General features: G+C 34.2%; 1 protein-coding gene across 2 annotated transcripts in view; it reads left to right on the top strand.

The window, feature by feature from the left end:
• Window positions 1-27,286, top strand: part of LOC128987398 (AF4/FMR2 family member lilli-like) — a 221,841-nt gene that overhangs the window by 122,484 nt on the left and 72,071 nt on the right. For both annotated transcript variants that reach the window (XM_054408227.1, XM_054408228.1), the window contains exons 2-5: window positions 2,948-3,059; window positions 21,692-21,954; window positions 24,230-24,440; window positions 26,924-26,998. In XM_054408227.1, the coding sequence (XP_054264202.1) occupies window positions 2,948-3,059; window positions 21,692-21,954; window positions 24,230-24,440; window positions 26,924-26,998 (661 nt within the window). The remainder of the gene's footprint in view (window positions 1-2,947; window positions 3,060-21,691; window positions 21,955-24,229; window positions 24,441-26,923; window positions 26,999-27,286) is intronic.

Genomic DNA, 27,286 nt, shown 5'->3' with positions numbered 1-27,286 from the left:
AGTTGTTTATCACAATAATTATCAACATATCGGCGAGAGAAAGAAAATGTTGAAGTAGTAGCATTCTCTATGAGTGGCTAATTTTAAATATGTTCTTTTATAATAAAGAAACTAGCTGTGTACCCGTTCTACGCACGGGGATCTTATAATATTCAGTTGAAACCTTCTTATATAAAGAACAGCAGTTGGTTTGCATATTTTAAGATATGCTGGCCAAACTATTATACATAGCTTCATTTTATGTTGTTTTTTGTTGTTCCGGATCGGTATGACAATCAATAAAAGGTTAAATTACCTCTGTGTCTGCCGGTCGATCCTATAACGGTAGGCTTACTTTTATTTTTACTATCTGATCTCGTTTGCATGGCTCAATCACGTCCTGGTTGAAGTTCGTTCGCTACGCTCACTCACCTGTATGTTGGAGCTCGTTCGCTGCGCTCACTTTCCTTCAGGTTAGCTCGTTCGCTACGCTCACTTGCCTTCAGGTTAGCTCGTTCGCTACGCTCACTCGCCTCCAGGTTGCAAATTAGCTGTTGTCATAAATGTAAAAGAAATAATAGTGCTAGTGCTGCACCCTGTTGGTAATCCTTGTAACTTTAATGCTATTGAACATCACAGAACAGAACCAACTTGTTTAATTGAAACAGCTGTTAAGATTCAATAATTTCATTTCTCATAAGGTTAACATGGGCTTCCAGAAATTCCACGTCAAAAATCGACAAAAACTTGATTTTCAAGGGTTTACTGTTAAATATCTAACTGTCTCATATTCGATGAAATACGTCTAAAACCATCTCATATATGTATAGTATTTGGAAAATAAGTTTCAGGCGGGACAGTGCTATAGTTATTGAGGAGTAGTTGTAATAAAGTGCGTATTTTAGCGTTACCAAGAGAATGACAGATAGACAGACAGACAGACAGACAGACAGACAGACAGAAATTGAGATAAGGTTTGATTCGGTTTCTCTGACCTATGAAATGTAAAAATAACCAAAAAGTTCATTATTCTAAGCAATGTACAGACAAAACTCTAATTTTATTTATATAGATTGGCTACAGTTGGTCCATATACATGGGATGTCTAACCTAGCATTGTATAGTCAATTCTTTTACTTCTTACCATAAAATACTCTCCAAGCAGATTTCGTAGTATTAAAATTCATTGACCAAACCGTTTTAAAAAAAACCTTAAACCTTATATTGTACTAAGTAATACGTTTTTCTATATTTAAACATTCAAGTAGTTTAGAGACATGGATTTAAATTCTACAGAACCCTTGATGAATTCATATGATATGAATTATTACAACTGCAGCTGAATAGGTTAAATTGATCACACAAATTTTCAATTCACTTGACTGAAGGTCAATTTGAAAAAGGAGTAAAAAATATGCGGTGAAGTGACATACTGGGAGAAGCTGGTAATAAATATCTTTCGATAAAGCGCACCGCTGGGCTATAAATACATGCGCGAACGCCGCGAACGTGCTTCCAACCAGCTCCGACCTGCCGCTGCTATAACAGCTGACTGATATGGGCCTACAATGTAGTGTGGTTAATACAATGTGCTAATGTTGCTGATATACATTGTGATGCGGTTCTTTTGCTGATTCCTACCCTCAAAGCATTAACAGTAATCCTTTAGACGACAGCTAGTATTTAATTTTATACATGTACAGTCTTTGAATGACATATACTTAAACGTTTTATTGGAAATTGTGAAAATGAAAATGTCCCAAACAAAATAAACTTGTCTTGTGAATACGAGCATTTAAAATAGTACACAATTTTGTCGCGATTACTACTTAAGTGGGGTTTTGTTTGAGAAACTATGGAATTGACTCTTGCTGTGGCAAGTAAAGTGAATTAAAAAGTTAGTAAAAAAAGAGCCGATTTAGTTGCTTCCTCATAACAAAGCCTTCGATGATAAAATTGCTGTCAACACACAACTGATTAACTTTTATTCTGGTTGATAAACATTTGCCATATAACCTTTAAACACCTTTGTGGTCCCACAAGAATGTTTCAACCAATAAAGCTTTCCAAGGTGAACTAATTTTCAATCCAGTCGCTATCCGGAGTCCATATTCGTGCGGAAAGACTACAGAGGAAACGTTAACTTAACATCAAAGGATCTTCTAACGGACTGGCTATAGTCAGGAAAGTTCTGCTTCGATGCAGACAACAACCGATTTTAACGATGGTTCAACAACTTGTTTTCTCATAAACAATTCTTGGTAAACAATAATTGTCTCCTGTTATCTTTGGGTTTGCTGAACTGAAGATGTCCGTGAAGTTTTCGTGTTCAAAATAGGTATATTGAGAAACAAAACCAGTACGAGTTGTACTTCACTAGTTTTTTCCGTTTGATTTAAACAAAATGTTTTTCGTTCGATTAATTAGTAGTTCTTATTTTTGAATTATATTCTTAACTTTTCGCTTTCCCTGTAGCAACCTTAGAACTCAATAAATGTTATTTAAGTAAGGAATCAACATGACAAAGAAATATTTGAGTAAAAATCTAACCAGACAAATAGAAATTGGCCTAGTCAGCAGGTTTGCTGCGATTGAATTTGTGCAATGAACCACATCACATAAAACAATACCGTACATTGCGTGACTGTAGACTGTCACACTGCGGCCTTGTCGTGTATACATTGTCTGCTGCACTTTATATCATCTTTAATAGATTTGATGCATGAAAACAATACACTTTACTATAACCGTCACTTCCTGGTACGGTCTCCCTTTCTATCATTTTTTCTGTGATACTCCTTATCAAGGTTTTACTCCTTTAGCGACGAAATTGTTCTTTTCAGCTTCAACCTGGCAAACTTGTATCTTCGGCCTGGACCAAGACAATTTTAGCGTGTTTGAATTGCAATGTATTTATACTCCTTATCAAGGTGTAACCCTTTCACTGACAGATTTGTCCCTTTTCCAGCGTGGACCGCGACCGGATGCGGGAGAAGGAGCGGCAGGCCCGGGCGCAGATGTCCTCTGCCGCCGAAAGGGAGGCAGACGCGGCAGGACCTCTTTTCGGCGGGCCCATCAGGGTGAGTTGAAAATTACTAGCTTTTGCTGTGTGTGTGTGTGTGTGTGTGTGTGTGTGTGTACTCAAATTTCACCATAGTTCGTTGTTTTTCATTTTTTTCGTGTTTGTCTTTTGTTGTACAATTTATTTTAAAATAGTATGCAAAATTTTAAAGATTCGTGGTGTCATACATTTGTTTACATGATGTTAAAATTGATCATGTGTTTTTAAATATTTGCAAAGACAAAATCAATTTTACAAAATACTATTGCCGATGGGAAACATAATTTCATTGTCATGGGAAATTACGATACTACAAACAAATGAGTTCTAATTATTTCAGAAAATAATACAACCTCTTCATTAGTTAAATTATATTTCCACGCGTTTTTATTGATGGTGAAATTTTTGTGCCTTTTGTCTAATCAATAGAGTTTACTTTATATTAACTTATCATCCGCTACAATTTACACTTGTATCCTCCACGAAAAACTGCAACTCTTTAACTCTTCTGTTAAAACACAAGCAATTTTGACACTAATCTTAACGCGGTTTTTACCCAAGCCACCTGCCCTAGCAATATACTAAATTGTCCCATTGTTGAATAAGCTCGGATCTAGTAGTGTGTTTGGGGTATGCATAATTCATCAGGAAGCTTCGTTTAAGGTCGACCTCTCCTCATTTAATAAACTACTTCAGTTCTGGCCTGTTCCCGTGCACGTGATCAAGTATGTGTTTGCTGAACGAAATATAATTCGTTAACTATTCCAGCTAGGATTATTGACTTCAAAATTAGACTTTGAAAAAATTAATAGTGAGTTCTATTCAAATAAAAAATGCAACTACAGTTAATCCACATACACGGGACTTTGACCACCCAGTACAGTATAATTTAGTGCGTGTTCTTCGAAAAAAAGCTACCTTTTTTCGAAAAGAAATTACCCAATATCTCTATCGTGGATATTTTATTATGTAATTTTTTAAGGAAGAAATTTCACGAAAATTCGCCCTATTGTAAGGGTAGGTTTGAAAGGGTACGGCTTAATTAACAGTGGCAGTAAGCTGGGACGGTTTAGACCGAATCATTCATCGCATTTGGGATTCCTTCTGCACCCGTGACCTCTACAGGTTGTGTCATTTATACAATACTGAACTTTTGGTTAGAGTTTTAACAAATATCTTATAGTTACCTACGTTCTAGATGACTAACTGAATTATTCGAAAAGCCAAAAGGTCATTCACGTAATTTTTAACATTTCCAAATACAGTAGTACATAAAACGAGTAGTTTTGCCATTCTACAACTACTCTGTTCTTATTTATGTTTACAAATTAACTTTCATTCTTACCTTACCTATTAGGCCACTCAAACCTCAGAAAGTTTTTGACCTCGCCATTTCTCTGTCTTGCATTGGATCAAACTTTCATTCTGCCAATTAAAATTGTTAATGTTTTTCTTTTAATTTTTCCTTCGGCGTTTCAATTATTTCTAATCATTCATCACTATCACGTTAGGTTGATTTTGACTGGTCCACTGTTTAAACTGTGGAAAAACACAGTTTAGGTTAGTTTAGTTTATATAGCTTTACTCGCACTCGTTTATCAACTGAACAGAGTAAAAACTTATATTTGTAGGTAAACTTTAATTAGTGGCGGTCCTCTTCTGAAAAATACCCGATTGGTTCGGTTTATGAAGGTTAAGGTGGTTTACATAACATTCGTTTGCATAGTGCAAATTTTAAAAGTGGGTTCCTTCAGAGAAGAAAAAAGGGGCCATGAACTTTTTGAAACTTCGTCTTTGACGGTTCTTCGTGTATTAATTTTTTCATAAAATACATTTTAACTAACCCAGCCTATATCAAGCTGCTGTAAAATGTTTTTTTAATTCCCCCATGTTATGTTAAAGATACCAAAACGTGTATCGCCAACACAAGGGTCTTATAACGTCACTGGTGACGATGCTACGTGTTGTTGTCATGGCAACGAAGAGTCAAATAATCATCTTTCAACTGGGAAACACTACGGTCACTCGCTGTTTGTGTTTTGTTGCATTGATTAGGGTTTTAGATTATCTTTTAACAGAAGATTGTAGGGATATTTCGGCCAGACGCTAAAGTAGTGAGAGAGCTCGAGTTTATCTCAGTTGTCATGTAGCGACAGCTGGTCAGATATAGTATTTGAAGGTTCCCCGGTTCGATCCTGTGAAAGTCCAAAAGTTTTCTGGTGGTTTTAGACCTAGCTCAGTATTGACTCACTAAAATATTATATTTAGTTAAAAAAAAGGCCCTTTTCCTAAAAATAGTTTAGAAGAAGATCGCTACGACCAGTGTTCTTTAATACGAGTTCATTTTTTATTCCAATACAAGCTTTCTAAATTTTAAGTAGCCTAAATTGTTTAAGTTTTTAAATGTTATGAACAACTTTGTATTGGAAAATAGTGAAACAACTATGCACATTATACAAACCAATACACGAACGCAATACAGAATGCAGACTTTGCATACATTACTATAGCATTAGTTAATGCCACAGTCCCACAAAAGCCTACTGTAGTGGAGTTAGCATTACATATCAATGGCCAATACGTTTATATCACCGTTCAGACTGGTGATGAATAAAATAGATGAACTGCAAATGAACTGTTAAGCGTAAATTGGGCGAGGTGTTTCTATGTTTGTGTTAGGAAATTGATTTAATTTAGATATCAAAGTGCAATTAAAATAATTTAACCCTTTTTAGGCTTAAACATTTTTGTATGAATTTATTTAAGAGTAAACAAGTAGCAATGTGGCGGATCTTTTTTAATTATAAGCATGGATAATTATTACAAGGTTTCATAATATTGCACCTATTTAACGTTGGGGTAAATTGTTTGTTTATGTTTTTTTTTCAACTGTTTAAAAAAAATAATATTTAACCAACCAATTAAAAAGCCTATGAATTGAAATTGGGTAAAATGCTTATGATACTCTGTTGTGAAAAAAATTAAAAATAAAATACACTGTGTGGTCTAAAAATGAGTGCTCCAAAAAGTTGTACATGAAAAAAAATAATGTTCAACAAAAGTATTCAAAACCTGCAATGCAATATAATATTAAATTTAACACATTTGTTTCTAAATTGTTGAAATTATGACAAAATTGAGATGGTTTTAGACGCTTAAACCAAGTATCGTAAATTATATTAGAATTCGTAATTATATTAGAAATGATTATTTTTAATGTGTTGAATTCAAGTACTTTGGTTTCAATAAGCAAACCACGTTTTGGTAGTTCAACAATCTGTTCAACGTGCAACCCAATTATAATTTAATTTCATCATTAACCGAAACCGTTGAAGCGGGAGGTTGAACATCTGAAATTGAGTTGCCCTTAAGCTTTGAATTCTCATTGACGTGCTGTAATTAATCAGGCTGTGTAATCTGTTTAAATGTGTTAATGGCCGCGAATAAAATGTTAGCGTTACAATTATATTTTGATCATTTTACTTAATTCATTCATGGTTGAAGTAGAAGAATGCATGTAACTAATGTAATGTTAACATTCAAATTGTATATTTAATGTATAAAAACGTACTCTAACAAGACAATATTTGAAACTCAATTATTACGAGTACCTATAAATGTTTGTAGGTATATACATTTTAATATACTACTGTGTCTGTTTAAGTCGACAACAATGACTTAAAATATCATGTCATTTTGCCAGCTATGAAATTTGCAACTTACCCCATAACCCTGGGGGGGGGGGGGTGTTAATGAAAGTCATAAAATGATAAAGAACTAAAAGCTTAAACTTTGGAGAACCCGATGTACAGTTTTGAAATGAAAATCTATGGTCAAATGCCACATGATATTATGACGGAGTCTAGTCACATCATAAATGTTGATTATAAATATTTTGCATGGCATTTTGTGGAACGACTTTTCGAATAAAGAAAAGGTTCTCGCTTGAAAGTTGTTTCTTCTTTTTCTTATAAATGGATTGTTCAACAGACGTGGGTTTTGAATCACCTGGGTTTACAGTATTATAAAACCGCTACATCTCATTAATGGTTGACGTGATTTGAACTAAAACACCCAGTGGCCTGTTTCATAACAAACTACAAGTTATAATTTGTAATTTAATTTCCCTTAGATTTGCATTAGGTGATCTGCTGATTCACTAATGATATTAGTTTGTAGTTTATTATGAAAAAGGTCCCAGATCAGAAGTCCCGCGCTCAATCATTAATGATGAGCTAAGTGTTTGAAATGTTTCAACATTGTTCTACATGAAAGTATTGAAACCCAAAATTGACTTTAGCGTATCACGGTGAAGGACTTGGCTTTGGTTGAGGTTATTCACTAATTCATAAACTTATCAAAGCAGCTTCTCAACTCTGTTCAGACCCTAACAAACTTTTACTCTCGTTCGCGGTTACAACGAAATGTTTTGTTGTACATTTTGGTCGAAATTGTTAAAAAATATTTTGTTAAAATTGTTGTGGTAGTCATCCAACTACTACATCGGTACTTTTGGATGGGAATGTTTTATTGATATGATGTTTATATGATTTTAAAAACAAGTTTTGTGATTCTTATAATTTCTCTGATTTTTATTTTCGGGCAAATCTAAGTTTTCTTTGAGCCAATGGTAATACCCTTGTAAAAAATTTAATATGGTAGAATGGCATGGATCTAAACTTTAAATTTATTTTTATTCATTGGTTTCATGTTTTATGGCGATTTTTACTTAATTTTTAGTAGCATAATTTTGTTTTCTTACTCTTAATGCACATTTGTAAACAGAGTATTAAACTGCTTTGCAAATAGTCGAGTTGAAAGGCGACTGTAGCAATAAGGGAGAAGCAGGTAGAAATCCCTTTGATATTCGGGGTCCTACTCTACTTGATTTTCTCCTTGCGGATTTGCTAAGTGAAAGGGGCGCTGTACTTTTATGCAAATACGTATAAAATCATATTATCTTGTAATGTTAATCGGCGAGAAAATAATAGAAGGGAATTTTAACTTTGTAACTGTTAACTGTGGAAAACATTATTTATTATTTTGTCAAACGATGATTTCGTGTAAAACCGCGTATAATCATTCAAAAATTACAAGAATAATAATTAAAATCAATGTAAACCTACGGTAGAGTTAATCTACGATATTTTGTTATTTGCATGTTCTATTAATATTAAACATTACTAGATCAATCCCCCTACACCCCCACCATCTATTTGGTTTATGGTGATTATATATTACATTTCAACAGTGTAGGAAAATCACGAAATTAGGTATACATTTGGTTATCTATGTACCATATTAGGTAAATTAAAACAAATCCATACGTACAAATAAATCCAGAAATGTATCAATACTAGTTAAACAATGTAAATTATTAAATGTCCTAAATATGTTTACAGTATTGTGTTTTTCGTAAGATTTATCATACCACTCTGGGGGAATTGATGTTTGCGGCAATTAAACATAATTAAATTGCACTGAAATACTTTTGTTAGGAATTTAAAATTTTCTGAACAGTATCTCTGAGCTTTAGGTACATTACAATAATGCGCATGCAACACATTTCGTCGCATGGCCGTCACATTGAAACATTATTGTAACATTTGTTTTCGCCATTTATTGGTTGGTTTAATTTTGTAAATTTGCAAGGCTTTTCCTGGAGATTCTCAATAAAATCATCCAAATCATCAATTTCTGTTTGCTATATCTTAATACTTCGAGGTTCGAAATCTATCTTAAGCTGTACAAATAGGTAAATGATAGAACTGTCTATGTACGCAAGCACTCACTCGAAACCCCCAATAAAGTAGATTTTCCACCTCTAATCAGATCCGAAAGATGAAACGTATTCCTACTGTTTACTGTGTAGCCACAGAACGTACGTCATAAGACTCGTGTAGCCTGCAGCTTTAATAACGCCGCCTTTGTAGCAATCCCGTCAGCGGATCAGCTCAATAGTGACATCTTTCTTTAGAGCTAGATTTTTTATGTAATTGTATATTTCGATTATTTTGTTCGTAAGTTTGGGGTTGAGAGATGGGGGAGAGGGCCAATGGAAGTGTTCGGACCGATAGATAATTCGGTACCAACGTATTATACCGATCACACATAATAATTTGAATCTTACCTAACCTAACCCGAGAATGGTTAGGTCAGGTTAGGAAGGTTTTGTTATTAAATTATTAAAAAAATCGTATTTGGAAGATTTATGAGTTTGGTTGGTATAATATGTAAGTACCGAAAATTTTAATTTGTTATCAATAGTTCGTGTTTAGTTCATGCAATGTATATTGCACGTTGTTGCTAAAAAAATATTTAAAATCACTTTACACTTTTACCAAACATTTCGATGTAAAAGTTATTGTACTGGCGGTAATAAACAGAATTTATTGTAAAGTTTCACAAAGATTTCAATGTTACAAAATCGTCCGCGTTTGTATGATACGTGTACCGCGGCACACAGCAATATACAGGACGGATTATTGCTAAATGTGTAGGCTTGTAATGAAACAGACAGAGACAGAGGTACGCCACCCCCTGTGGTGTGACGGAGACAGAGATACGATCAATATCCACCCCTGGCGAACGTGTGCACAACTACTCGCCACCACGCGGCGTGGACGTGGTGGGTTCCGAACAACCGGGCCAGGGGCGTTTGAAATTCAAATGGCTACGTGGTTTCGGGTGTTGAAATTGATTTGGTAGTTGGGAGTGGTTGGAGATGTAATTTACATACTTATTTGTCACATTTTATTTTGTGATATATTTTAAATTGCAAGATACATTTTAAATCAATAATTTTTTTACTGCTGAGGTATAGTTTTCTTCTTGTGGGAGTCTAATTGGATTATTCAATGTGTCAATACAATTAATTGTTAAATTATTTAGAATGCAAAATTGTTTGTTTAGTTTTTTTGTCAAGAACTGCCTATTACACTCAATTTATCTTTATGAAAACTTTATGTAATTATGTTTTTATCATTCAAAATTCTTGAATGTTCAAACCAGAATGAGTCAAAGTCGATTTTATAAACTGTTCTTTTCTGTCATAAACTATTGTCATACTACTGTAGTTGTCTTTACGATTTTTCAACTTTTACAATAACAGTATTCAAACAATTAGTAGTTAAATAGCCTTACACGGTATTTAAATTACTTCCTAATCTATTCATATCAGAGGAATAAATTGCCTTTACTTTGTTGAGGTCTCACAAAAAGTTGGCCAATATTTAGCAGATCAGTAAGCCTCGTCAAGTACCATTCACTGTTCTCTATTTCCAAGAACAGTTCCATTTTCAAGCTGTTTCTCTCACTGTTAAACCATCCTTTTTCTCTTTGGTTTTTGAGATTAGAAATTTTAGGAAGATTATGTCCCTCTAATGTAATCATTGTAGTCTTCAAACTTTTAATTTAGGCAATTTTCTGTCCACTTCAAAATGTTTTGATCGCAATTACCACCTAACTTTAAAAATATTCATTAAGTCTAATGTTATCATGGGAAGTTATGATTGTGTTCTTCATTCAGTTTTATTTGAAGGACGAATTAAATGTACATTATGGTTGACTTGTTTAATGTTAAAGTTATATTGCAATGACTGCTAAACAGTACCAAAACGCACAAAGCTTATGGAGAAAGTTATACGTTGAAAATCAGCTTCTATAAATCTTTTACTATACTTCTTACTATACTTGAACCAACTACCAATCAATAAAGTAATTAAATATATCATTAAGTAAAGTAAAAAAATATATGGCAAGGAATAAAGTAAACAATATAGGAACTTAAAAGTATGTAGTTAAGATCGTTTAATGAAAAGAAATACGAGACCACTCAATAAAATAATCAAAATTGAAAATACAGTAAAGAAGCAATTAATAAATTGAACAAATTAACTAACTCTCAGTAACAACAAGTACAATTACAATTTTACTTATACAAAACTAACAGTTAAAAAAACAAAATTGTGAAGTAGAAAAAACAAAATTGTACAAAACGCCACTAAATAAAAAGAAAAACGATAAATTAATAAAGAGAAAGTAAATAATAAACCGTATAAAGCTCCAAAAAATAAAAGCGAACAAAAACTAATCGAAAACACACCCTGGAATAGGCTGACGTCAATTTAGACGGGACATGCCTTAACAAATTGGGTTGAAGAAAGAGCTTAGGGGCGTAAGCTGGGTGTCTCTAAACATAAGGTAACGTCGTCGATCACTTTACCTTTACTCGGATGCTTAGTTAGAAATTATATTTTGGAAATTAATATTTGGTATGAGTAACAAATGGTTTATTTCAAGAAAAGCTAGTGAGAGTTATGTTTCTATGCAATAGTATTGTGTTTCTAAAGCCAATAAATGAATTTAGTTCCCCAGTTAGAAATAGGATTTTTTAAATGTATGTTTGGTGTGTGCTATTATGAATCCACCGTCTCAGAATGTCAGAAAAAGTTAGTAATAACATTTTAACTTTAAGATAATGGTTTTCTTGGCTGCTCAGTTAAAAATACTAGCGAAGGAGATTTTCCTATTTATAAGCAATGGCAATGAATTTTTAACACCGATTTGCAGTTCTGATTCGTTGCCGTTACTTTTTGACACAATTAAAAATTTTCTTGACAGGATAAAACACGTACACATTCTGCTAATGACTTAATTTAACTGAGCTCTTGTTATCCAACAACAATTCACACGTTTAATATGAGATGGAATGTCTACTTCTCGGTATTATCTAATAGACAAAGCCTCTATTCACTCTAATCAGTTGATCAGAAAGGATAAATACATCAAAGAGTAAACGTTAGAATCTCTCGAGCGACGAGAGCGATTAGTGTCGGATTTACTGTTAATATTTCCCGAGAAATCCACTCTTTAAAAGATTTATCCATAAAGCTGCCTCGACGGGGTAATATGGTTTTACGATCTTGTTTAATGGAACGTTGTGAATTTGTTTTGATTTAAACAGTACGCATTTTGGTGCAAAACCTTTGCACAGTGGAGGCTCCGACTTAGGATCAAGTTTTTAATTGTTTCCTAGAATTATTAGCAAAATTATTTTAATTTTTAACATTGGTAGTCGTCCTCGAGTTTTATTTCTTTTGCTCAAATTTGGTACTTATGATTACCCATAAAAAATACTCGCTCTTCCTTAAAATTACATTTATCGTCTTCGTTAATCGATCAAAAACAATTTATGTAAACTATTTTTGTTGTTTAACATTCATTCTTGTTTTGAAATAAACTTTAAGGCTTATTTAACTTGATGTAGAAATATATTTTTAAACTATTGCCGTTCCCCTGCTATTAAAACAGCAGTGCAACACCTTTCGTAAATCGATCCTAAAACAAAAGAGAAACATTTAGTAGACATCATTGCACTCAAATCTAAAAACACTCATAAAACAAGGTTCATATTTCTAGGATGACAACTGACGCTCAATTGCAAAATGTTCAAAGCCAATTATGCACTTTAAAGTGTTAATTTAAAAGTCATTACACAATACGATATACTTAGTCACGGGTATGCTTTTAAATTTTCAAACAACGGAAGTGGATTTTCATTCAACAACGAAAGATCACATTTGTTGACACAAGACAAGTTAAAATCGTCAGTTTTTTGCCAAATTAGTCAAATTTCTACAATCGTCGTCTGATCGCCAGAAGCGTGAACATTGTCTGTGGTCAACCGCAGCACAATACTATGTAGTAATTGACACCCATCCATGGCGGTGGACTATCTGGAACTGCGAGTGCGATCGTAGCACCATAGATCTTTTATCTATGATAGTACGAAATAAAATTTGGTAGACTATACTTTATGGTAGATTTTCTCTTCGATCCTCACCAGTACACATGCAACCAGATTTAAATTTGTTGTACAGTATTTACACATCTTGATTAGCCAAACATTGATCAGATTTTAAGATTTTTTTACACAGAAGCGATTTGTGGCCTTAACTCTGCCAAGCTCGGACCAACATTGTAATCAACATGTCAGATCGCTGCTTAAACCTTTCTTCTAGCAGTCTACTCTCTCAGTCCATAATGTAAAATTAACCTAAAACAGATATTTAATTGATATTGGTGCGTTTTTAAAATTAAAATATGCTTGATCAAACATGGAAAACTCATCAAAATAGACTTTAGATTTCACAGTCGGTTCAGAAGTCTACTCCATCTATAGTGAACGACATAATTCTCTCTCGTGCACATCAATACAGTAGTAACTATCGTCCATCACTGAGCACAGCTCGGCCCCATATTGTCGGGTCAATGGCCGCGCCTCTAGTCTCTAGTTGGTGTCTCTACTCCACTCTCTACGTAGTCTCTACCTGCGCCGTCGTCAGTTTCCCACGACCCCCCTCCCCCCCCCCCACCCCACACGTCCCCCTACACGGTTGGTCCACAAACTGTAACACAGATTATCAGTAAGTAGGGATTCTGTTGGGTTTTGCTCTCTGAGTTAGCTGATATTGTCCATATTGGTCCACAGATTGAATCGACAGATTTGGACTTTTTAGTACCTATTGTTGTGTTAGTTATTTTGTAATCAATCAGACTAGCATGGAGTAAATAACTTTTAACACACTTTTCCAAATTTTTTAAACCTACTAACTGTTTGTCAGTTAACTGTGCAACAAAGAGTGAAAACGTTTTTCTTTCTTATTTTGGAGGGGGGAGATGAATCAATGTATTTACTTTCAAAAGTGGCACAACAGAACTTTTATAACGGCAATATGCAATTGCGCGCCTATGATACTCCTTCGTTTTCTAGCGATCTAAGGGTGGAATTTAAGTTTGTTTAGTAAAAATTCGCACACATTTGAAAAAAATATAAAAACCACCTAATTTGTTACAATAATGTAGATGTCGTACTATTGATTTATCGGGGTAATAAACAAAATCTTTCTTTTATTCACCTTCACAGAATTATTTTATTCACGCTTTTTGACTTTCAAATTTTACATAGAAATATAGTGAACACATCCTTATATATTCAGCTGAGTTTAACTTAATAAACTGTAAATATATGTAATCAAGTTTAAATATTCGACATATGTTTATACTTAAATTGATTGTTTTTTAATAGTACAATTAAGCATTCGTATCACGCGTAATTAAAGTTTGTTTAATTAATCAAATCCTTGGGAGTAAAACAAATTATAAGGTTTATAATCAATAATCAATGCATAAAAATGTCAAACCGATTTTGAAACCCACGAAATGAGCGGTCTGTGTTTCAACAGGACTAAAACGCTGTAAAAACACCGTTAAAGCTCCGAACAATAACTTCATTATTGTGGTAACATCATCAGCTGATACATTGTTGACAGAGAAGCAACCTTTTTATCACGACATTACGTTTTGATAAATCAACAATCAGCTGTTTATTTTGATCAAACAGATGAAATCGGTATTGAACGTAATTGTGGTAGAATCATGAGTTGGCCCTGTGTTTCGTAAGCTGTGTAGCCTACATTATATTTAGATGGTAAAATTATTTTTTCTTTTAGGCAAGGAGACAAAAAATATATAACTCCCTCTGTCAAAAGCCTAACGTCATTCATTACTATTTTAGCTAATCATTCTCATGTAGCCTATATTAATATGGTATTTGAGCGAGAATGGCAAAATCGTCAAAGATGTCAAAGAAGCAAGTCATAGTGTTTGCCTTTTACGGAATCACAAAAGGTGTGCGATTGGTGCATTATGGTGAAAAGTTGGCATGTAGCCTACCGAGGACCACTCCAGTATATGGGACAGGGTACAAGGCTATGTTACTTGGCAGAAGGTAGAGTCAATTATTGGTGAAACGGTTAACTTTAAAATTTCTAGATGAATTCTTGGGGAAATTGTACAAACCTGTGAAAACGAATTTAAAAAAAGATCAGTCTTTAGTTTGCAGTTTAAATAAAGAAAATGTCATACCTAGTTCAGTAATATAATTAAGCTATCGTTGAATTTGATGTAAAATGTTATGTGATTTTCTATCAGCCATACACTTTTATGCTTACAGTGTAATAAAAAAAAAAATGAAAACCTGGATTTAAAACATAAACTTTAAAACGCAGCAAGAAGAAGTTTCTTCATATTGTAAAATCATAGATGTACTATGTTCTTTGATTAATATATTTGTTATAAAAGATATATTAGTGGATTTAATGTAACCACAAATTAAGAAAGATTTCAATATTCTTTTTATGACTTCATAAAATCAATTAGGCTCACCTTGTTGATTAACATCAAATTAAATAATTGATTTCTTTATTAATTCATTATTATTATAAGATTTTTTATAACTATGGTACAACAAAATTGTATAACAGACTATAATGTTAGCAATATTACTTGTTATTGATCATAATTAAACAGTTCATAGATATTTATACTAACCCGGTTTTGCTCGTAGATAAAGTAGCAAATTCTTTGTTAAAACAAAGGATGTTCAATCCAACATTGAACTAAACATTGCATTTTACGAGTAATAAACATCTCCTGTATAATCAGCCGTTACCATAATCGAACGTATTAAACCCCATAAAGCCATTGGCTGTAGTCAAACAAAACGTAAACTTGTAGTTGAACGTAAACAAAGCTTTTGTCAACAATGGTCTGGAAGGAACGGGGTCAAACTTGGAACTGGTACCGGGGTAACTTATTGCTGTTCTGTACACTATTATTTACTTTGTTCTTGTAAACTCGTGACTTGTTTAACGACTGTTTTTATTATGTGCTCGCCTGTTAACAAAGGAATGCTAAATGCAATGATTTAAAAAGAGATATCAGAAAAATATGTCTATGCATTAAAGATGAAAGGTTGAATCAATACAAACTTAATGAATCATAATAATAACATGTAATAGCTAAAAATATGAAAAAGGTGTGAAAACATTAGTAGGCTAATTGGAAAAGAATAATTTAGAACATGCTGTGCTAACATTTGACATTTGTATTGTCTTTTGGAAAAGATTAACGTTAAGCTGTTTTTGTAGAAAAATAAAACATGTAGTTGTAAAATAGAGTTGAGCTGAAAACCGAAATCGGAAAGAATATTTACCAAGCTTCCGAACATCATTAACTATTCATTAAGAGTAAAAAGATTGTATATTTTATAGTATTATATGATCTAATGTAACGTACGACTATTACAGTTTTAACCTTGAAACTGTGAGTGGTGCAACATAGTGACAACCACCAAGTACTGTAATGGCAAATCATCTATAAGTTGTTTACTACACCATTCGGCGAGCGTGTGGCAGTTAGTGATAATACTATCAGCTTGTTTTATTTGTTATCAATGACTTAAAGGTTGCGGTAGAACCTGTAATCTTGTTACTGCAGTAAAGTGGGAATCTTGACAAATCACGAGTGACTGACAATATGTTGGTGTAAAACAAGAGTTTTTCCTCACCTACTGTTAAATTGTTAGATTGTTGTACCCAAATGTAAGGCTATTGACAATAAAAAAAAAAAAAAAATTAAACTATGGTGATATGTTGCAGTGCTAGAAAATGCCAAAACAAAACACTACAATGACATAAACTTAACGGATTATTAGGATAAAAGCTTTTACAATTTTCTAGAGTTTTATAATGACAAGATTTTTTGTATTACAAGTGTCTTTATGGGCTAGCTCTTTATTGACAAGCTGAACCGAAACACTGTAAGAACTTTTGGAAAGCGAATATTTTCAGTAACTTCGATGATGGAGAGAGATAAGGATAGATTTTCTTTACCAAAGCTCGGCCACCAGTTCGTTTGTAGCGATTGAATGGGCTTGAACCGACGTCCGTGTCAGCCAAGTCGACGCATGGATTTAGAACCCTAAAACAGATGTTTGTAGAGACACCTGCCTGGTGGTGCGGGGTGTGATTCTGGTTACCATCTTTGAATTTCTCCCGCGGCAATAAGTCAAATGAAAATTTAATTGTAGAAATTTATCGTTGGGGGCAATAAGTACAAGCTTTACACGGTTAAAACAATTGAAAATGCGTGGATTTATATTTTTAATTAGGTAACATATTTAAAAAAATTATAACGTTGAAACTAATGTAATAGAAAAACTTATTAAGTTTGCAAACACATGTTTACTAAGGATCGATTCTAAATAGATGCTAAACTAAACAGACTGAGTACAATTTTTCATAAGACATTATATAAGTCTGTACAAATTTATTGACTCTTTAAAAATAATTATTGTTGCGCGTATAACTCTTTATGATTATGATTAAAAATTATTATGATTTGTTATGTGTTATTGAGCAGTTTCTTTGTTTTACTTAAAAAGACATAATGTTATCAAAAATAGTTGTACAAAATCTATGATAAATCAATTTTGTTTGTTAAAAATATATTATACTTTTATTTAAATTGCTTCTTTAAAAAATAAGTCCTGTAATGATCTAAAATTATTTCGTATAGTAAAAATCTATTGTATTTATTTGAACAAGTTGTAATATTTAGGAGATAATAACCTAACGTTATTTACTCAAAGCGTTGGGAAAATATAAATATAGCGATTTTTACATTCCCATTAGTTTAATAAAGAGGAATAATTTTATATTTCAAAATTCAATTAACTTTTTTAAGGAATTTTCTGTATTTACGTACACAAAGTTACAACTATTAGTAACCTGGTAAGCGAGGTTATTCAACGACAGTGTTTATAAAATGTTGAAGAAATGGCCAAAACAACAAACGACTAAAGTAAAAACAGATGAGGTGAAGTCACGTTAGTTTACAATCAAATAGTAATTTCGTGTGTCTTAGGACAATAGACCTGCATCCCTGATGTATGTTTATACATCATAATAAATAGACCTGCATCCTTGATGTATGTTTATACATCATACATAATAAATAGATTTGAATCCCTGATGCATGTTTATACATCATAATAAATAGATTTGAATCCCTGATGCATGTTTATACATCATAATAAATAGATTTGAATCCCTGATGCATGTTTATACATCATAATAAATAGATTTGAATCCCTGATGCATGTTTATACATCATAATAAATAGATTTGCATCCCTGATGTATTTTTATACATCATAATAAATAGATTTGTATTTCAACATTATGTATTTTGTATCTCTTTACATTATAATATGAGTTTATGAACAAAAATGACCATACAAATAAAGATATTAGCCAATTTCTCTTTTTATTGTAGGGCTACATGTAATAAATATGATTATAGCAATATTCCACAATAATTTATTATTGATAAAAACATTAATGTGAGCCAGTCAAATAAAACGAGACATATCGGTGAAATAATACTAATAACATATAAAATTATTGGCCCAGAAGATAAAACAAAAATAAGCAATTAATTATTGTTTCAACTTCATAACAATATAATTAGACATTTTGGTTAATCAGTAAATGAATACAACATAGTTTATTCAAATTCACACGGTTTACCATTTTAATAAAATCTATTCGATCAATAAATGGGTGACCGAACAAGTTATTAAAGTGATGAAATAAAAACTAAGCTAAATGCACAACAAATAAAACATAACACAAGAGCATCATGAAATGGTGGTTGTAGTTGTGGCTGGTTAACTGAGCATCAATCTTTTGATATCTCCCCCTCCCCCCCCCCCCCCCCCAATTGTACCTGGTGCAGTGCACTGCTTTTATGCTTTCTAGTCTCCAAGCTGGTTTACAATTGTATCAGTATTCGTTTAGTTGTTTGGATGCTAAATTTTAGAAAAATATAGCTTACGAATTTAGTTAAATGTTTTGGTTAATGTGTGGTAACAATTGTTGTTCTTCTGTGTTTGTATCAAGTATGTTCTGTGAGAGGATTTAGTACATAGGGAGAATAACATAGTGTGATAAAGGGGAAAGGCTTTGTTTATTTTTAACAAAACAGAATAATCTTTCTTTTAAATTTGTTTAATATTTTTGGGACTTGGTACCCCAGTTATCCATATTAAAGAGGGTTTACTGTTCGTAAAACTAGTTTTTATCAGTTAAAAAATCTTCAGAAATATGTGCATTTGTACACCACTTTTTCATGTTTTGATAGATTTTCTATATAGTTTTACAATTTCTGTAAGTTGATTTTGGTTTACAATGTGCAGGTACAAAAGTAATACTCCAACACAGATAACATGTAGAGTTTGGGACCGTAAGAGACCTTTTTGTATGTCTCTTTCGCCATCAATCAAGCCATTTGATTGCCCTTCTCATCAAAGCGTTTGTTTTTACACAATGCCATTTCATTTTACACCAGTTGTCCCCCTTTCAATATATTGTACCTATCTCAGATTTCAATTTAGAAATACTGTAGTAATTAGAATTTTTGGGAAAAATTAAGTTTTTAAGTCTTTGTGAATCAAATTGGAAAGTCGTCTACATTTCAGACATTATTTACGTAACTGAATTGTTTTAATTGTACTTTAAAACTTTTACTCTTTATATGGCTCTAGCCAGTAAAAAAATGGACCTATAAAAAGTCATATCACTATCCAAAGTGGACATGGAATTTTAAAGAGCAAACTTTGTGAAAGGTTCATTTATCCAGCTATTACTGTAGGCAAAACATGGCTACAGCTTGTACTATATAGGCTATATAGAAATGTCTTCTTCGATATCCAAAAGTACAAGATTATTATATTATTTGAAATGTAACATCAGACTCGTTTATGGGTGCCTCTGTTGCAGTTATTATTAACTGTGATAGAAACTAAATCAGATTAAGTTACCTGGTTGTACATACTGTTTATAAATTGTCTCTTGCAAGACAAAGGGGCATAAGACCAATTGTAAAAATAAATCTTTCATGTTATTAGCCAGCTCCATTGATTAAAAATCTATGGACAAGTAAAACAGTTTTTGGTTGATAAAATAGCAGTCAATATTTCATCGTAAAACCCCATCATGTATTTACATACCACGCAAAATCAGTCCATTTGGTTGTCTTTAAAAGTGAACTATACATAAAAACAAAATACCACAATATGCACAATATGTTGTGATTCTTAGTCAAACGGAAACCCTTTCATTATTCATTATCTCGATAGAGTTTCTTATCGATTTTAAAACTTAATCCTGGAAACTTAACAAAATGCCCCTCGGGTTTGGGAAGTTTTAAGATTTGAAAGGTCACCAGATTGTGAGAAAACTTTGGAACTAAACAACTATATTGTTCTGATTCAAAAGTTTGAAGTAGAAATAGTCTTTATTTAAAATGTAATAGCTTTTGTAGGCTACTACTGTCTTTTTTCGAGATGCCAAGAAAAAATTGCTCTTGAATGTTTTAAGAGTTGTAAATGAAATTTATTTAGGTGAACGCTTAAACAGTTTTGTTAAAAATATTATGTACTACTGTATAATATTTTGATATTATTTTTTAATAAAACTAATTTAAATGTATACTTACATTTTCTACGTTATGTGGGCCTGGACTATTTTAGCAATTAATTTGTATTTACAAAAGATTTAAGTGTAACGATAACGTTTTCTAACATTTTTTTGGTGTACACCTATAATGTGAATAGATTTTAATATGTTGGTTTTTCTAAGGCTCACTGTCCACCACAAGGTCTTATTGTTGACTCTTCTACAATATTTTACATACATTTACTCTGTCTGTATTGTAAATAAAGAATGTTGAAAGATATATTTTATTTCCAAAGCAGAAAATTAAATTTTGATAAATGAATATAAAGAAACTCAATGCCCAATCAATTATCAACATGCTGACGTTTGAAACACGAGACATTATTGCAAAGCAAGATGTTTGCCGATGGTAATTAATTGGCCTTGCGTAGAATCGGCCCACAAAGGCTCGACATTTCCATTGAAACCGAAACACGAAGCTGCAGATAAAGCTGTGTTCTCTGCCCACTCCCTGCCTACACAAACTGAAGAGTAATCCGAGGGAAATGTTCGTTTTCTTAGAACGCTAACTTTAAACTTTGTTTAGCGTGTTAACTTTAACGTTTGTTTATTGTTTTAACTTGAAATTGTTCTTCTTACCTTTGCGACTGTTATCAGGATTTTGGATTCATCTATTTACGAAACTCGTCTTTCTTGTTTTCAGGTTCTTGTGATGATATACATTAATTAGAAAATTGCAGGTTTATATCATAAAACATTCTCCCTTAGAGGTTTGTCATCCTAATGGATCAGCTGAATACAATTTTACTGTTGGTTCCGTCCGGTAAAGGTCGTGTTTTGTTTACAATTTGCAGTAATATTAAACCTTGTTAAACCAAATGAAACGATCTAATCATAAACAATAACTCGTCTCCTAGTTATATTTAACCAAACAATAAAGTTTAAATCATGAAATTTACCCTAAAATAATAGAAATAAAATGTTGTCGACACTAGCGCCCAGTGTCACAAACACTAGTCACAAAAACGAGTTTCAAATTTTATAATGGGATGAGAAGTCTATTTGTGTTGGTTATGCTTTGGTTTAATGTTTCTTTTAATGGGCTGTTCTTGATTTTTGGGCTTTTAATGGTCTTGGCTAAAGAGATAGCAGATTTTAGTCAATAAAAAAACACTACACCTGTCATACAACTTAATTTCACACTCACTTTGTATATATAATCAGCTTGAAATACGTACCTAGGCAGAGTATCATCCATATCCATAACTCATGTCAGCTGTTTTCCGCAGGTGAACCCCAGCTACAACGACAAGGTGTCCCAGCAAGTGCGAGGCACTCTGGGGGAATACGAGAGTGTCAAACATCTCCTGGAGGAGCCTGGCAGACTGTTGGGGTACGACGGGGTGCCTCCGCCAAGCCCCGCCCCCGCAGCACCGCCTAGTCCTAGGACTACTCCCGCACCACCACCGCCCACCGTCACGCAGGAGTTCAAGAAGCCCAAGCCTAGTCATCAGCAGCACTCGCATCACCACAGTCACTCGTCCACGCAGAGGTAAGTTGCGGGAAGTGAAAGTGTCAAGTGTAATGTGTGAAGCTTAGAAAAAGTATTGGAATTTAGTTGATAGTTATTTGTGACCATCGAGGTACAGTGGAACCTCGATAAGAAGTCGTCAATAACAAAACGCTTTGATAACAAGTGTCATAGTCAAATTAGATTTTGTATCACTCCAAGGCCCTAAATCACATGTTATTGCAAACCTCGATAGGAAGTCAACCCTCATTACAAGCAGTGGTGTAATTGTAATATTTCCCGTGTGGTAACACTCACCATCGTCTAAGGCTATTGGCAAAAGAAGAGTAAGAAAGGTGTGCTCCCACTTAACTGATAACAAGTCTTATTCGATAATCCCCATGAGAACTTGTTATTGAGGTTCTACTGTAGTTAATTATGGAACGGCAAGGTATTACTGTTGACTGTAGTACACTAAAGCAGACATCCCATATATATGGTTTAGGTGTCACAATTATTTTGTTAAAAAAAACATAGTTAAATGAGAGACTCGCAGGGTGAGCTAAAGTCAAAATTATATTTTCTCTCTTGGTGTTGTTACTGAGATATTTGATGTACCATCAAAGATGCTAAGTCTTCCTATCAGTTTGACTTGGTTAACAAGTTGGCGGATTCGAGAGAAATCGGTTATTTAAAGCTGCGATGGCTCAATACAAATACGTTTATTTTTGATTCCGAAACTGACCACTACTCCTCTGACATGGACATGAGATTCTACTTGTATCCACAGTCAAAGATAATGCTTGGTAATGCGTCTGCCCATCATGCTAAATCAAATTAATGCTTAAAAAAGTTTAAAATTCACTAAAATTCGGCATTGCATTGGAAAAATCCATCATAAACATGCAGAATTATCTAAATCACAATGCTCTTGGAATTAGATTACTAATTTCAATATTAGACTTTTGACCAAGTGACAGATAAAATATGAAGTTACAAGCATTACAAGCATTTTGTTAAATCACTAAGTGCACAATTAGGGAATTGAAATCTTTCAGTTTGAATTGTATATTGCTTTAGGAATGTCAAAACTTGCCAGAATAGTTTTGAAGTTTATGAAGATAGATTTAAACAAAGATAGAATCTTAAGTAAATACATTATTTCAAATATAATTTTATCTATGTTGGACCAACTTTGTTTTAGTTTGTAAACAGCGTAGACTCCATTGGTTTAAACATTACATATCTAATAATCTTTGTAACACAAGTAATATCTGGTGGTACTTTGAATACCACGTTAAAAAAAATTAAATAAGTAACTTAACTTTAACAAGTGTTTGGTTGTCCTGTGAAACTAGAATCACCTTTGTCAAATTTCAAGGCCAACCTTAATGTTCCATTAGCCAAGCCATTAGGCTAACTAATCCTACCAAGTTATTCCATTGTTTTGTAATCAAATTTAGCCTATTTCTCCCTCTTTTGGATAAAAATACCTTCATATTATTGTGTTGTAGAATTTCGTTCAATATAAAATGTAGGAGTAAACTGTTTTGGTATTCAGGTTTGTGTAGTGTTTGATATTATATCTGTTGAAATTGATTACAGGTAAAGCTTCTACAAATGTTAAGTATTGGACAGTTTAATTTATAGGATAAGTTTATTGTTCGCTTTGGAAACTTGGGTATACTGTACATTGAAAAAGTTGAAGGTTCAAATAGATAATATTTATTTAAATAATATTAATTTACGTAAACATTTTGAATCGTTATAGAGCTTGTACGCTACTAATCTGTTAGGTGTTGAACAGTATTGTTATAAATTAAGTAGATGTTGGTACAGTGAATCAGTACAATAAAGGTTTGTTATAAAGTCATTGACATTTATCAAATATGCTACTCTAACAAAAACCTTTTCTATGCACCTGATTCGTGTTCAGAGGCTTAGCTTTATGCCTTGCTGTGGGTGTTGTTGTTGGCACATGTCACAATTGCATTGGGCGTAATGTCGTCTGCTATCCGCCTTGTGAAGCAGCTCTCTGTCTTTATGTGTTTGTTGCTTGCTTTTTCTGCCTCACTTTCTTTCACATCAGGTGCATTTGCAACAATTGTTTCATTGTAATTAAAATCATGTACGCCAACAATACAGAAAATATAAAAAGAAACTGTATAGGCTACACTAACATGAGGAAATTGCATTATGGTAGCTTAAACATAAGAAATAGTTTTATAAATTAATTAACTAATATTATAATTAAATTGCAAATTATGTTTAGTATAATTTCCTAGGAGAAATTATAGTTCTTTGTTTTGTTCCCAAGGGGTGGCTTTGTGAAGCCTGCGGATGGAAAGCCAGCGTACGGAGGGCGAGGCTTCTACCCAGGACAGCCTGTGAAGCATGGCTCCAGCGGTGGCAGTGGAGGGGACCATCGCACCAACCTGGTCCCTGCCAAGGGTCCTCCAGCCAGCAATCCCTACAGAACTAGTCACCAGCACGCCCGGCCGCTGCCTAGACTGTCTGTGGACACTACGGTAAGCATCTGTGCGAACCCAACGAGCAAGTAGCCGTTTAGCTGGTGATACCATTATTGTAAAGTAATTTTTTGTCAAAATTGTTTGCATTCATATAGAACTAAAAAACCAGCATTGATTGATTGAATCGGAGCAGTGTCTCAAATCCCGTCAAATTGTAGTTGCTTAATGAACTGCAGTATCCTGTCTTAAGAGCTCATTCTGAGGAAAGTGTCTGCCCCTTTTCACGGTTTTCTTCCATGGATGATTTCCCTTAGCTTTGCAGTCTACACAAGTAGATGGTCCGCAGTCTCTTTGGACTGTTCACACTTATTACATGCAGTGTCTCCATTGTGGATCCTCAAGCGATCTCAGGAATCCATGACACTTGACCATTTCTGTGACCCGTCTTAGTTGCTTCCTGTCTAATTGTAGAACATTGGAGGCGTCTGTTTGCAAGCCTGCGATTTTCATGTAATGCACTAAGGGCCCTAGAGAATGGGTTTCCATAAATTGTGGTGCCCTTCAATCTTTGTTGCGAAGGGATTTTTATCTTCCTTGCGCTGCACATAAACAAACGTTTAAACCTCTTGCGCTCCCAGTGAACTTGTTAACCCTGATGTGTGATGCTGAGGCCTAACCCATATTCAGACATGACTGGCATGCATACCCAAGAGTCCACAGAAAGGCTGTGGATATAACTATTCGATATAACTACTGATATCCTCGAGTAGTTCTAGCTACTAGATCCTCATTATGACGTGTAAGTCTTACCATCATTTTGTTTAGAAGAGATTCCGTCTCATGTACAGCATCTCATGGAATCCATGAGTTCTCTCAGTGTTGATGACTGCCTGGGTTTCGGTGTTGTCAAAGGTATCTTGAATATCAAGGAAAGACTTCAAGGCCATCTATCTGAATTTCAACGCCCTGTCTATCAAGGAAAACCTCTTGCAGTTCCTAACCGAGCACTGCTATCCGCTCCAACCCAGCGATTCCAGTGGCTACCATCGCACCAACCTGGTCCCTTCTAAGGATCCTTCAGCTAGCAATCCCTACAGAACTAGTCACCAGCACGACAGTTGTCATAAGTGTATACTGCGCTTATCAAATGATATAGCGCAGAGTGATAGGATCTTCCTGGAGCGTAAGTGTGCTGATGGTTGTTTTGAGAACTTTGTTCCCTACAAACAGTATGTGTTTCTCTAGAAGTCAATAGGAAAGAATGCGTAGAGATGGGACAGAAAGACTGGGGATCTGGGTACTTTTTCTTAGCAGGTTAAGGAATGAAGCGGATGAAGTCCTTGAAGTGCTCCATGTTGTCTGTATGTGTCCCAGAGTAGCTTACTCAGCAATAAAAGTACCATGTTAAGACCATGTTAAAGGCTGATCCAGGTAATTTAGACGTGATGAGGGACTTTATAGCCCATTCCTCTCAACTGTGGGATTGCTCATTTAGGATGATGCTCCCTGCAAAGTGTGTGGCTACTATTAGCTGTAGCACTTCCTTTAGATCGTACAGAGTGTCTCCCCCAGACTCCTTCAGGGGGCCTAACTTGTAGCAGTTGTCCTTTGTTATGACTTATGACTGTGTATATCCTGGTTGTTTCTCTGAAATTTCCCTGTTTACTACAGAAATGTTTCCATTAGAGCCTTTTTTACTGAGAGCAGGTTGCTTTCATCAAAGAATGAGACTTTGCCCAAGCTATCAGAGGCTTGGTCAAGAGTGAACTGGCGTCTCTGACTCTAGAGGAGTGTGTGTTAACACGTTCAATGCGGCTGCGCGTTGGACGGCCCTGGCCAGGGGTGGGAATATCTAATGCGCTTGCGTGGATGAGTGCATGAAAACGTTTAAATTTAGTTTCATCCAAATGAGAGGCATATACTGTGTCTCAGTCGTTGTGGACGTAGTTTTACAATAACCCAACAGATAGCAGCACTAAACAATACTGTTAGCCGCCCCTCAGTAATGCCAAATGGAGGGAAAATCAGTGGCGAAGTACCCGGATACACCATCATAAAATACTGCAAAGAAGCGGTCTAGCACAATTTTGAGGTTAGGTTCCTTGCACAATGCTACAGTACATTCGTTATTGTTATTCAATTACATGTCATTAGATCCAAGACCACACTACAATACATTTGTAACAATCCCTACCGCCGATAAAATAGTTGGATCTGAAAAGGAATTTTACCAGATTAAAGTATAACACTGGTATAATAAGCGGTAAGCGAAACAACGTCTTACGGCAGTGGCTAACCTCGCATTGGAGCAATAGTTTGTAAAGGGTGCTTTGACGATTACACTTGTCTGCCACTGGAAAGCGCCAGCGGTGACGAGATTACTTGTCATGCGCAGTGAACGTGTTAAAGCTCTCAATCCTCCTTAAGGGCTTTACAGGTCCCAGTAAGCCTTCCTCACCTGATAATAAAATAAAATTAAAAATGTTACAATTTAATTGGGTTTTGTATAATTTATCTAATACTTCATGTTTTTTGTGCAGGGTCAGAGTCTGGCTAGAGCTCCAGGTAACACGAATCATGGAGGGGCACCACCGGAGCTGGAAAACATTCTTAAGGTCAGTACCTCAGCGGGGGCTTCGCAAAACCTTGATTTAATGTTGGCACATTGGTGGGACCTTTCTTGAACTTCACTTACTTATTTTTAGGGGATATTTTTTGACTTGACTCACTATTAAACAAACAGCCCCTTGATGGAGACCAAACCCAGTCAAACCTTCATATTTGTTTGTTACTTGGATTACGATTGACTCTTAATAATTCAACACCAATGGGACTGGCTAGGATTCAGGTTATTGAACATAGTTATATTTTTAATCTATAAGCAACAGTATACTCCTTATCCG

The sequence above is a fragment of the Macrosteles quadrilineatus genome, unplaced genomic scaffold (assembly GCF_028750875.1).
Source record: "Macrosteles quadrilineatus isolate MER2022 unplaced genomic scaffold, UCM_ALF_1.0 Scaffold_2__2_contigs__length_208266976, whole genome shotgun sequence".
Taxonomy (NCBI): domain Eukaryota; kingdom Metazoa; phylum Arthropoda; class Insecta; order Hemiptera; family Cicadellidae; genus Macrosteles; species Macrosteles quadrilineatus.
This window is presented reverse-complemented; position numbering and strand designations above follow the sequence as displayed.